At 53.1% G+C, this 12,756-nt stretch overlaps 1 protein-coding gene across 2 annotated transcripts in view; it reads right to left on the reverse strand.

Annotated features, from left to right (window-relative positions):
* Positions 1 to 4,372: 4,372 nt before the first annotated feature.
* camta2 (calmodulin binding transcription activator 2) overlaps positions 4,373 to 12,756 on the reverse strand; it is a 37,548-nt gene continuing 29,164 nt past the window's right edge. Inside the window, exons 15-24 of one of the 2 annotated variants that reach the window (XM_031899585.1) lie at positions 11,158 to 11,434; positions 10,761 to 11,050; positions 10,056 to 10,240; positions 8,747 to 8,908; positions 8,049 to 8,268; positions 7,868 to 7,939; positions 5,798 to 5,818; positions 5,398 to 5,573; positions 5,248 to 5,322; positions 4,373 to 4,677 (exon numbers count right to left, since the gene is read on the reverse strand). In XM_031899585.1, coding sequence (XP_031755445.1) covers positions 4,620 to 4,677; positions 5,248 to 5,322; positions 5,398 to 5,573; positions 5,798 to 5,818; positions 7,868 to 7,939; positions 8,049 to 8,268; positions 8,747 to 8,908; positions 10,056 to 10,240; positions 10,761 to 11,050; positions 11,158 to 11,434 — 1,536 coding nt within the window. In that variant the 3' untranslated portion in view covers positions 4,373 to 4,619. The remainder of the gene's footprint in view (positions 4,678 to 5,247; positions 5,323 to 5,397; positions 5,574 to 5,797; positions 5,819 to 7,867; positions 7,940 to 8,048; positions 8,269 to 8,746; positions 8,909 to 10,055; positions 10,241 to 10,760; positions 11,051 to 11,157; positions 11,435 to 12,756) is intronic. The other variant, XM_031899586.1, reaches the window with a different exon arrangement.

Genomic DNA, 12,756 nt, shown 5'->3' on the forward strand with positions numbered 1-12,756 from the left:
GGGACAGGGGAAGATGTTGGGGGAACCTGAGGGACAGGGGAAGATGTTGGGGGAACCTGAGGGACAGGGGAAGATGTTGGGGGGACCTGAGGGACAGGGGAAGATGTTGGGGGGACCTGAGGGACAGGGGAAGATGTTGGGGGGACCTGAGGGACAGGGGAAGATGTTGGGGGGACCTGAGGGACAGGGGAAGATGGTGGGGGAACCTGAGGGACAGGGGAAGATGTTGGGGGAACCTGAGGCACAGGGGAAGATGTTGGGGTACAGGTTATATGTCGGTCAGGCCCCGGCTGCCGTATGCACCTGGAGGAAGTGAGACTGCAGCATTAATCAGCCCATGTATCAGTGAGAGTTGCCCCAACCCCAGGCCCAACCCGGCTGCAGATGGCATAAGGTGGCACAGCCCCAATGGAAGGATTGGCAGAGCAGCTAGTGACCAGTAAAGGTTCCATGTGGCTAGTCTGAGCCAAACAGTAGCCCCCCATTATCACTCGCTATGCGGCCCCCCCTGCTCTCTGCCAAGCATGGCTACCATACTGACACCTAGTGGCCACTGTGAGCTAGTACAAGTGCTGGGGATCCCTAGGAACAGACTGTGGGGCCATATTGTACCTGGGGAGGATTAAAGGGCAAGCTAACCCTCCCTCGTTACCCAAATACCTGCTACTCTCTATTCCCTCTATTAGAGCTGCTCCCAAATCAACCCCCCAATCAGACAGAACCTGAAGGGGTGTGGAACCCCCTCCGGCCTGGGCCTCTCCCATTGGTGCAGTAAGAGCGCCCCCTGCAGGGAACCCATTGTATTGCAGTGTGTTTTGCCATCACATGATGCACCTGCCTTCCTTCTATTTAATGATAAATCCCTGGGGCACTTAGATTGCAAGCTCTGTGGGTTTGTTACCGGTGTGATGTGGGCACCCTAGTGTGGTACTGCGCTGCGCAATATGTTGGCGCTATATAAATATATCATTGGATCTCTCCGGAGATCAGAAATGGGCATAGGATCCCCAAACCCAGGGCTAGTTCTTGCTTCCCAGGCAGGAGAGCGCCCCCTACTGCAGGACTAGTGCAATGCGCCTGTTTATAACGATGCTCAGTCACCAATAGGGTGTGTGTATGCTAGAGGGGTTCAGCCCCCCCCCCCCAGTGCCAAGGACACGCCCACACTCGATGCCAGCATGCATTCTGTAACAGAAGCTTTGCCAGTAAAGGGCAAGTATAACCGCGCAGAGAAAAGACAACAGGAGACACTTTATTCTTTTCTTAAGGAAACCGAGTCACTTTATTGTGAGGGGCAGCGGCGCCCCCATCCCCATTCATACAAAGTCATGCAAAGAAACAGGAGCGTAGAACTGACAAAGAACCCCCCAACCGTGTTCCTCTCTCCCCCAATCCCGGGGCACGTGGAGCAGCCAATAATCTCTCCCCCAACCCCGGGACACGTGGAGCAGCCAATAATCTCTCCCCCAACCCCGGGACACGTGGAGCAGCCAATAATCTCTCCCCCAACCCCGGGACACGTGGAGCAGCCAATAATCTCTCCCCCAATCCCGGGGCACGTGGAGCAGCCAATAATCTCTCCCCCAATCCCGGGGCACGTGGAGCAGCCAATAATCTCTCCCCCAATCCCGGGGCACGTGGAGCAGCCAATAATCTCTCCCCCAATCCCGGGGCACGTGGAGCAGGCAATAATCTCTCCCCCAACCCCGGGGCACGTGGAGCAGGCAATAATCTCTCCCCCAACCCCGGGGCACGTGGAGCAGCCAATAATCTCTCCCCCAACCCCGGGACACGTGGAGCAGCCAATCATCTCTCCCCCAATCCCGGGACACATGGAGCAACCAATAATCTCTCCCCCAATCCCGGGGCACGTGGAGCAGCCAATAATCTCTCCCCCAATCCCGGGACACGTGGAGCAGCCAATAATCTCTCCCCCAACCCCGGGACACATGGAGCAGGCAATAATCTCTCCCCCAACCCCGGGACACGTGGAGCAGCCAATAATCTCTCCCCCAATCCCAGGACACATGGAGCAGCCAATAAACTCTCCCCCAATCCCGGGACACATGGAGCAACCAATAATCTCTCCCCCAATCCCAGGGCACGTGGAGCAGCCAATAAACTCTCCCCCAACCCCGGGACACATGGAGCAGCCAATAAACTCTCCCCCAACCCCGGGACACATGGAGCAGCCAATAAACTCTCCCCCAACCCCGGGACACATGGAGCAGCCAATAAACTCTCTCCCAACCCCGGGACACATGGAGCAGCCAATAATCTCTCCCCCAATCCCGGGACACATGGAGCAGCCAATAATCTCTCCCCCAACCCCGGGACACATGGAGCAGCCAATAATCTCTCCCCCAATCCCGGGACACATGGAGCAGCCAATAATCTCTCCCCCAATCCCGGGACACATGGAGCAACCAATAATCTCTCCCCCAATCCCGGGACACATGGAGCAGCCAATAATCTCTCCCCCAACCCCGGGACACATGGAGCAGCCAATAATCTCTCCCCCAACCCCGGGACACATGGAGCAGCCAATAAACTCTCTCCCCCAATCCCGGGACACATGGAGCAGCCATTATCTCTCCCCCAATCCCGGGACACATGGAGCAGCCAATAATCTCTCCCCCAATCCCGGGACACATGGAGCAGCCAATAATCTCTCCCCTAATCCCGGGACACATGGAGCAGCCAATAATCTCTCCCCCAATCCCGGGACACATGGAGCAGCCAATAATCTCTCCCCAAATCTCAGAAAATACTATGTTACACTATATACAAGCCCCGCCCCCATGCACAGATGACGCCGCCCCCCCAGAAATGCTTTGCGTCTCTTTACAATATATTAAGATCACTTTTCATACTTTAAAAATATTTACAATTTAGTGTTTTCTTGGAAAGTCCATGCAATGACTTGTGTTTAACCCTTAACCTGGATCTGAGAAGCAGCGACACTGTAGGGGGCGCAGTTCTATGCACAATGGGGGGCAGAGGGGTTTATTGTGCCAGTTTCATAACGTTTGCCCCAGGGGTGGCAGCTGCCCAATGGCAGATTGTGGCTACGAGTGCTCCCAGAACACCGGCCCATTTGCCACCGGCATCGCTACTAGAAGCATAAAATGGCTGCCCTCGGTCATGTGACCAGAACCAGGGACCCTGGGGATAGAGTTTTCTCTATATATATATATATATATCTCATCTTTTCATATACTCTCGTATATACACATAACTCTCAGTGATATCAGCTCCTTATATACAGATATATATATATTCCCTATATTGCACAATGTAAATACTCTGCACCCCAATACTTCCCGTGGCCCCTACCCGCCCCCCCGTATCTGCAGGACAGTATATATATACACCCCCCCCACACACACAGCCCACATACATTCTCCTCCAACCAATAATAATGAGTAAAAAACCAATATAAAATACAAAGGGAATGACAAATAAAAAGGTTCCGGTGGGACCGGCGGTACAAAAGCCACAAATATACAGAAATATCTTCCCCTATGGGGGGGGGGGGGGGGCAAAGTGCATGAAATGAGACCGTGAAATAAATTAATAAATAAAAGAGCTGCCTGAGCGACACGCACCGTGCCCAACCCACCTGTACCCACTCACCTGCACCCACTCGCACCCGCCTGCACCCACTCACACACCTGCACCCACTCACCTGCACCCACTCACACACCTGTACCCACTCGTACCCACCTGTACCCACTCGCACCCGCCTGCACCCACTCACACACCTGTACCCACTCACCTGCACCCACTCACACACCTGTACCCACTCACCTGCACCCACTCACACACCTGTACCCACTCGTACCCACCTGTACCCACTCGCACTCACCTGTACCCACTCGCACTCACCTGTACCCACTCGCACTCACCTGTACCCACTCGCACTTGTACCCACTCGCACTCACATTTGCACAAACACCTTCAGTGCTCACTCACACCTACATACACCTGTACCTATCAACCAGCACCAGTACCAGTACCTACACAAGACTGGCCGCTATACCGTACACAGGCCATGGCTGAACCCCTCCTCACCCATACCCCTGTCTGTGTCATATACACACACCCCTGCCATATACACCCCCCTGTGCCATATACCCCCCACCCCTGCCATATACACCACCCTGTGCCATACACACACACACCTATGCCATATACACCCCCCTGTGCCATATACCCCCCACCCCTGCCATATACCCCCCACATGCAGCTATGCGCATACAATACATACATGTACTCAGGCGTGCGTGCACACAAAGTGGGCGGTGCCGAGCTATAAGAAGGGCGTGTCTGGTAATATTGTGGCGAGATAATCAGGGACATACATGCAAAATACAGTGAAATGTGTGCCTATATATATATATTTATACACAATTATACATCCGTCCGTATTCTCACGGCCACTCACACTCACACTCACTGCCTACTAGGCACTGTTACACTCTCGGATGTGTGGGCCCTGCAGTGGCACAGGGCGTGGCCCATATGCCCCTCCCTTTAGAAGACAAGATGGCAGCTTGAGGGCGGGCACTGGGCAGCACTGCCGATAGGGCACAGGGGCACCAAACGGGAGGTGAGAGCTAATTGGTCAGTCCCCTCGTCTGTAAACAATCTTCACTCTGCTTCATCTCCTTCATCCTGCGGATCAGACAGGGGGCGGGATCAGAAAGGGAGGAGGAGCAAAGGAGGCATTTGAGAAGGAGGGGGGTAATGGGTGGGAGGGGGAAAAAGAACACAATCACATGATCAGTAGGCAGGGCAACATCACCCCTTAACCCCCAACATGGTACCTTCCCACACCACTAACTGCCCATATTTATTGGGGGTTTCTATGAGGTTAAAGGGCAACTCCACCCAAAAACAACTTTTTGAAAATAAACATAATTTCAAGCAACTCTGAGACCTTCAGCCTGGCTCCTCCCAATCCCACAATTCCCTGCTGCCCACGTGATGTCAATAAGGAAAGGAACATCCCAGTGCAATGCATTGTGGGTAATGTAGTTCCTGCATGCTGTCTGTAAGTTGTTGCAATTTGTAACAGCGGTGTTTTAGTCCCTCCTCCCCTGCCAGCATTTCAAATGATGCAGAAAGAGAAGGATTTCCCCTGCCCCGACCCACCCAGCCCTAAACAAACAGCACCTCCCATTTGCCATTAGTCCCGCCCCCTACCAGACGTCCCACCAATGGCGGCCCTCCATACGGACGTACCTGAGGCGGCAGCGGCGAAGGAAGCGCATGATTTTGCGAGCAGCCTGATCTTGTTTCTTGGTCAGGAAGGATCCCCTATGGAATGGGAGACATTAGTAGGGCTCTGGGGAAGGAGCTGCCATACTGTGCCCCATATATATAGGTACGTACTTCATGCAGTGCTGCAGGGCAGTGCCACCCCGTGCCCCCTCCCGGTAGCTCCGGTAACACTGCTGGATCAGGACGGCCGCCCGCCGGCTCTGCTGGAACCGCTTCTGCTCATAGTAACTGCGGAACTTGGACTGAATCAAGATGGCTGCCTGCGTCATCTTCTTGTAAAGAGCATACTGTGGGATTGTGGGTAAATAAACAGAGCTATTAGGCCGGCGGCCAATGAGTTTCCCCTGCCCCAGTTATCCTTATATTGTGCCCCAGTGCCAGTAACAGGCAATTACTGACCAATGGGGAGAAACTGGCAAACACCGGATTCCCCCCCACGGGTAAGTGCAACGGGCAAAGCTTGGGGGCACAGTAAGAGCAGGGTGAGGGGTTAAACAGGTTTATGTGTTACCTTCAGAGCAATCCAAGTCAGCTTGCAAAAAAAGAGTATACTGAGGGTTAGTGAATGTAAGCAGCAGTCCTGCCCTGCTTTATGGCTGAGATTCTAGCTATCTGTATAACAGAGCATTCTGTCACAGTGGCACAGATCCTATCTGATCCCCCCCCCATTGTAAGCAGCAGTCCTGCCCTGCTTTATGGCTGAGATTCTAGCTATCTGTATAACAGAGCATTCTGTCACAGTGGCACAGATCCTATCTGATCCCCCCATTGTAAGCAGCAGTCCTGCCCTGCTTTATGGCTGAGATTCTAGCTATCTGTATAACAGAGCATTCTGTCACAGTGGCACAGATCCTATCTGATCCCCCCATTGTAAGCAGCAGTCCTGCCCTGCTTTATGGCTGAGATTCTAGCTATCTGTATAACAGAGCATTCTGTCACAGTGGCACAGATCCTATCTGATCCCCCCATTGTAAGCAGCAGTCCTGCCCTGCTTTATGGCTGAGATTCTAGCTATCTGTATAACAGAGCATTCTGTCACAGTGGCACAGATCCTATCTGATCCCCCCATTGTAAGCAGCAGTCCTGCCCTGCTTTATGGCTGAGATTCTAGCTATCTGTATAACAGAGCATTCTGTCACAGTGGCACAGATCCTATCTGATCCCCCCATTGTAAGCAGCAGTCCTGCCCTGCTTTATGGCTGAGATTCTAGCTATCTGTATAACAGAGCATTCTGTCACAGTGGCACAGATCCTATCTGATCCCCCCATTGTAAGCAGCAGTCCTGCCCTGCTTTATGGCTGAGATTCTAGCTATCTGTATAACAGAGCATTCTGTCACAGTGGCACAGATCCTATCTGATCCCCCATTGTAAGCAGCAGTCCTGCCCTGCTTTATGGCTGAGATTCTAGCTATCTGTATAACAGAGCATTCTGTCACAGTGGCACAGATCCTATCTGATCCCCCATTGTAAGCAGCAGTCCTGCCCTGCTTTATGGCTGAGATTCTAGCTATCTGTATAACAGAGCATTCTGTCACAGTGGCACAGATCCTATCTGATCCCCCATTGTAAGCAGCAGTCCTGCCCTGCTTTATGGCTGAGATTCTAGCTATCTGTATAACAGAGCATTCTGTCACAGTGGCACAGATCCTATCTGATCCCCCATTGTAAGCAGCAGTCCTGCCCTGCTTTATGGCTGAGATTCTAGCTATCTGTATAACAGAGCATTCTGTCACAGTGGCACAGATCCTATCTGATCCCCCCATTGTAAGCAGCAGTCCTGCCCTGCTTTATGGCTGAGATTCTAGCTATCTGTATAACAGAGCATTCTGTCACAGTGGCACAGATCCTATCTGATCCCCCCATTGTAAGCAGCAGTCCTGCCCTGCTTTATGGCTGAGATTCTAGCTATCTGTATAACAGAGCATTCTGTCACAGTGGCACAGATCCTATCTGATCCCCCCATTGTAAGCAGCAGTCCTGCCCTGCTTTATGGCTGAGATTCTAGCTATCTGTATAACGGAGCATTCTGTCACAGTGGCACAGATCCTATCTGATCCCCCCATTGTAAGCAGCAGTCCTGCCCTGCTTTATGGCTGAGATTCTAGCTATCTGTATAACAGAGCATTCTGTCACAGTGGCACAGATCCTATCTGATCCCCCCATTGTAAGCAGCAGTCCTGCCCTGCTTTATGGCTGAGATTCTAGCTATCTGTATAACAGAGCATTCTGTCACAGTGGCACAGATCCTATCTGATCCCCCCATTGTAAGCAGCAGTCCTGCCCTGCTTTATGGCTGAGATTCTAGCTATCTGTATAACAGAGCATTCTGTCACAGTGGCACAGATCCTATCTGATCCCCCCATTGTAAGCAGCAGTCCTGCCCTGCTTTATGGCTGAGATTCTAGCTATCTGTATAACAGAGCATTCTGTCACAGTGGCACAGATCCTATCTGATCCCCCCATTGTAAGCAGCAGTCCTGCCCTGCTTTATGGCTGAGATTCTAGCTATCTGTATAACAAATGAATTTAGTGGCAGTAAGTTTACTGTATAAAGAGAGAAACCAGTAGCCAATCCCTACCTGTTTGTACTTCCTGTAGCAGCGCTGAATGACGGCCGCAGCCAGATCCTGCTGTTCCTTTAAGCGCCGGCCCTGTGGGTCATGAGATAACAGAGAATCAGCACCGGGGGGCACAATCCCACAAGGCAGAATTAGGGGCCACTGTGAGGCCCGTGCAAGGGATTCGGGGCGACGCACTTACCTTGTACTTTCGGAAGGCCGTCTGGATGACGCGGGCTGCCTCATACAACTCCCGCTGCTCGTGGTCCGACAGGGTGAGCAGCGCAAATTCGCTCTCCATTCTGCCGCTGCTCGAGGCACTGAGGAACTCTGACCAGCGAGCTGCACCCGGGGGGTCGAACCGCTCGAACGGGATCTCTCCCAGGGGGGACGGAGCCGAGGGCGACAGGGGAGCCTCAGACCTGAGGTTAAAAGAGCCACAAACTCAATGGAACAGATATTGCCCATGCTGATTGGCCAGCAGGAAGGGTGTCACAGCAAATCACAGATGGGCCCTGGCTCAGCAGTAGGGGGGGTACATAACCAGCTTTCTCTTTCAAACCACTGTCTGGTTGCTAGGTTAAATCAGACCCTAGCAACCAGACAGCTGCTGAAATTCCAAACTGGAACAAAAAGCTAAATAATTCAAGAACCACAAATAATAAAAAATGAAGACCAATTGCAAATTGCCTCAGAATATCACTCTCTACATCCTACTGAAAGTTCATTTAAAAGTGAACAAAAAGTGATGGGCATCTGCCAAGGTATCTACCATTTTCACACTAGTACCTGGACACATCTGGAACAGCTGCCCCTACAGCATCCCTGCACCCCCTGAAGAGACCCCAGACCTTATGGCCTCCCCCTTGGTACCGCTCCACCTGTCCAACTGAGGCTCACCTTGATATTTTAACCCGTAGAGCCTCCGTAGATCGCCTGTTGCCCCGCTTACTCCACGGACTGTATATTCCCATTTCAACGGGAGGCAAAGGACTAGATCCGTCCTCTCTCGGACTCATCTGGGCAAATCGAGCGAGGGCACGGGCAGCTCTCATCCCCTCCCTGGCAACAGAACATTGGTAAATTCACTCATACACACGTATGTACGTAAACACGGGTACACGCAGATACACCATATATACCCGGGTACACGCAGATACACCATATCTACCCGGGTACACGCAGATACACCATATCTACCCGGGTACACGCAGATACACCATATCTACACGGGTACACGCAGATACACCATATCTACCCGGGTACACGCAGATACACCATATAATAACCCGGGTACACGCAGGATAACACCATATCTACCCGGTACACGCAGGATACACCATATCTACCCCGGGTACACGCAGATACACCATATCTACCCGGGTACACGGCAGATACACCATATCTACACGGGTACACGCAGATACACCATATCTACCCGGGTACACGCAGATACACCATATCTACCCGGGTACACGCAGATACACCATATCTACCCGGGTACACGCAGATACACCATATCTACCCGGGTACACGCAGATACACCATATCTACCCGGGTACACGCAGATACACCATATCTACCCGGGTACACGCAGATACACCATATCTACCCGGGTACACGCAGATACACCATATCTACCCGGGTACACGCAGATACACCATATCTACCCGGGTACACGCAGATACACCATATCTACCCGGGTTACACGCAGATACACCATATCTACCCGGGTACACGCAGATACACCATTACCGGGTACGCAACACCATATCTACCCGGGTACACGCAGATACACCATATCTACCCGGGTACACGCAGATACACCATATATACACGGGTACACGCAGATACACCATATATACACGGGTACACGCAGATTCACCATATCTACCCGGGTACACGCAGATACACCATATATACACGGGTACACGCAGATTCACCATATATACACGGGTACACGCAGATCCACCATATATACACGGGTACACGCAGATCCACCATATATACACGGGTACACGCAGATCCACCATATATACACGGGTACACGCAGATTCACCATATATACACGGGTACACGCAGATCCACCATATATACACGGGTACACGCAGATACACCATATATACACGGGTACACGCAGATCCACCATATATACACGGGTACACGCAGATACACCATATATAAACAGCACTGTACTGTAGGCACTGACCCATGAGGAGGAAGGCCGGGCATCTGATCCGCAGTCTCCAAGTAACTGGCCAGCCAAGTCATAGTCTTGCTCAGGTTGGCCGACCTTTCCCTTAGGGTGGCAGAGTCTGGTGCGGTGAAGTCCTCCTGCTTTATCCGATCTGGGGTGGCTTCAATAATCTGCTCTGCCAGAGTCACCATGTCCACCTGGGAATGTAGCAACATGTAGGGAACAGGGGGTGTATTGGGTTTAGCTGCAGCATTCAGCCATGCCCCTTAGCCCATAAGCACTCACCCCAAATCCCCCCCTAACTGGCCTTCAGGCTGGGCCCCCTTAGCCCATAACAAGGTTACAGATATATAGAAACATTGGGGTAACAGTCACCCCGCTATAGTTCCAGGGGTACCCAGGGCACAAATAAGCACTCACCCCAAATCCCCCCCTAACTGGCCTTCAGGCTGGGCCCCCTTAGCCCATAACAAGGTTACAGATATATAGAAACATTGGGGTAACAGTCACCCCGCTATAGTTCCAGGGGTACCCAGGGCACAAATAAGCACTCACCCCAAATCCCCCCCTAACTGGCCTTCAGGCTGGGCCCCCTTAGCCCATAACAAGGTTACAGATATATAGAAACATTGGGGTAACAGTTACTAGGGTCAGTAGCATTAGCAACCAGACAGCTATATACCCCAGAAGCAAAGGAATGGCAGTAGATTAGAGCACCTGCAGGTAGCCCTGGTTCTCCGTATCCTCTCTGTACCCCAAGAGGTCAGCTTGCTCCTCATAGTTATCTCCCACCCTAGGGGAGTCCAGGTACAAAGCGGATCCTCCTGCATCTTCGAGGTCCCAGGAGCCGAGAGTGCGGGAGCTCGGGGAACTCGCCGCAGGGGTGTCCTGGCTACTCTCTGGGCTGCAGTCAGGAGAACCTTGCAGGGCAGAACTGCTGGAATAGGCCGAGGTCAGGGACACGGAACCATCTGACACTTCCGACGGGGATGGGAGACTGCTGAGCCCTGGGGGGAGAAGGAAACACTTATCATTGGTGCTTCCTGCAATTACAGCCGGTCTAGTCTGTGCCCCCTACTGTTATTGCCGCCCTGTGGGCAGTGAGTGGCATTACCTGTGTCGGCGCTTGTAGAGAGGGGTGACAGTACCCGGCTGCCATCCTGGCTGCCTGTCAGTTGGTGCCAGCTGTTTGCCTGCAGGCTTGTGTAGCTTATATGGAAGGGCTCCATTCTCTGCATCTCCTCCAGGGTAGCAGCCAGCTTGGTATGGCCTCGGTACCGGGCAACTCCCAGGGGGAAGCGGCCCAAGGAGTCCGGGATGGAAAGAGCCCGACAGTCCCAGCGGAACAGGAGAGCGGCAGCTTCAGTGTGACCCAATGCACAGGCCCACATCTGGGGAAGGATAGGTGTCAGGTCAGGGGGGGAACGTTACACTGCACCCCAACTCCCACAGGCAACACAAAAACACTCACAGCTTTAAGAGCAGAAAATTCAAGTTTTTCTTAAAAAAATAGAAATTTGACTCTGGGGGAGAAGGAAGGGGAGGAGAATGCAGCGGGAGAAGAAGGAAAGGGGGGAGGAGAATGCAGAGGGGGGGGGAAGGAATGGGAGGAGAATGCATTGGGGGGAGAAGGAATGGGAGGAGAATGCAGTGGGGGGAGAAGGAATGGAAGGAGAATGCAGCTGGGGGAGAAGGGAGGAGAATGCAGCGGGGGGAGAAGGAAAGGGGGGAGAAGGAAGGGGAGGAAAATGCAGTGGGGGGAGAAGGAAAGGGGGGAGGAGAATGCAGAGGGGGGGGAAGGAATGGGAGGAGAATGCAGCGGGGGTAGAAGGAAAGGGGGGAGAAGGAAGGGGAGGAAAATGCAGAGGGGGGGGAAGGAATGGGAGGAGAATGCAGCGGGGGTAGAAGAAAAGGGAGGAGAATGCAGAGGGGCGGTTGGAAGGGGAGGAGAATGCAGCGGGGGGAGAAGGAAAGGGAGGAGAATGCAGAGGGGGAGAAGGAAAGGGAGGAGAATGCAGCGGGGGGAGAAGGAAAGGGGGAGAATGCAGAGGGGGGAGAATGCAGAGGGGGGGAAGGAATGGGAGGAGAATGCAGCGGGGGTAGAAGGAAAGGGGGAGAATGCAGAGGGGGGAGAAGGAATGGGAGGAGAATGCAGCGGGGGTAGAAGGAAAGGGGGGAGAATGCAGCGGGGTAGAAGGAAAGGGAGGAGAATGCAGCGGGGGTAGAAGGAAAGGGAGGAGAATGCAGCGGGGGTAGAAGGAAAGGGGGGAGAATGCAGCGGGGGAAGAAGGAAAGGGAGGAGAATGCAGCGGGGGTAGAAGGAAAGGGAGGAGAATGCAGCGGGGGTAGAAGGAAAGGGGGGAGAATGCAGCGGGGGTAGAAGGAAAGGGAGGAGAATGCAGCGGGGGTAGAAGGAAAGGGAGGAGAATGCAGCGGGGGTAGAAGGAAAGGAAGGAGAATGCAGAGGGGGGAGAAGGAATGGGAGGAGAATGCAGCGGGGGTAGAAGGAAAGAGAGGAGAAGGAAGGGGAGGAGAATGCAGAGGGGGGAGAAGGAAAGGGAGGAGAATGCAGCGGGGGGAGAAGGAAAGGGGGGAGAATGCAGAGGGGGGGAAGGAATGGGAGGAGAATGCAGCGGGGGTAGAAGGAAAGAGAGGAGAAGGAAGGGGAGGAGAATGCAGAGGGGGTAGAAGGAAAGGGAGGAGAATGCAGCGG

This window comes from Xenopus tropicalis, chromosome 3, assembly GCF_000004195.4.
Source record: "Xenopus tropicalis strain Nigerian chromosome 3, UCB_Xtro_10.0, whole genome shotgun sequence".
Lineage (NCBI taxonomy): Eukaryota > Metazoa > Chordata > Amphibia > Anura > Pipidae > Xenopus > Xenopus tropicalis.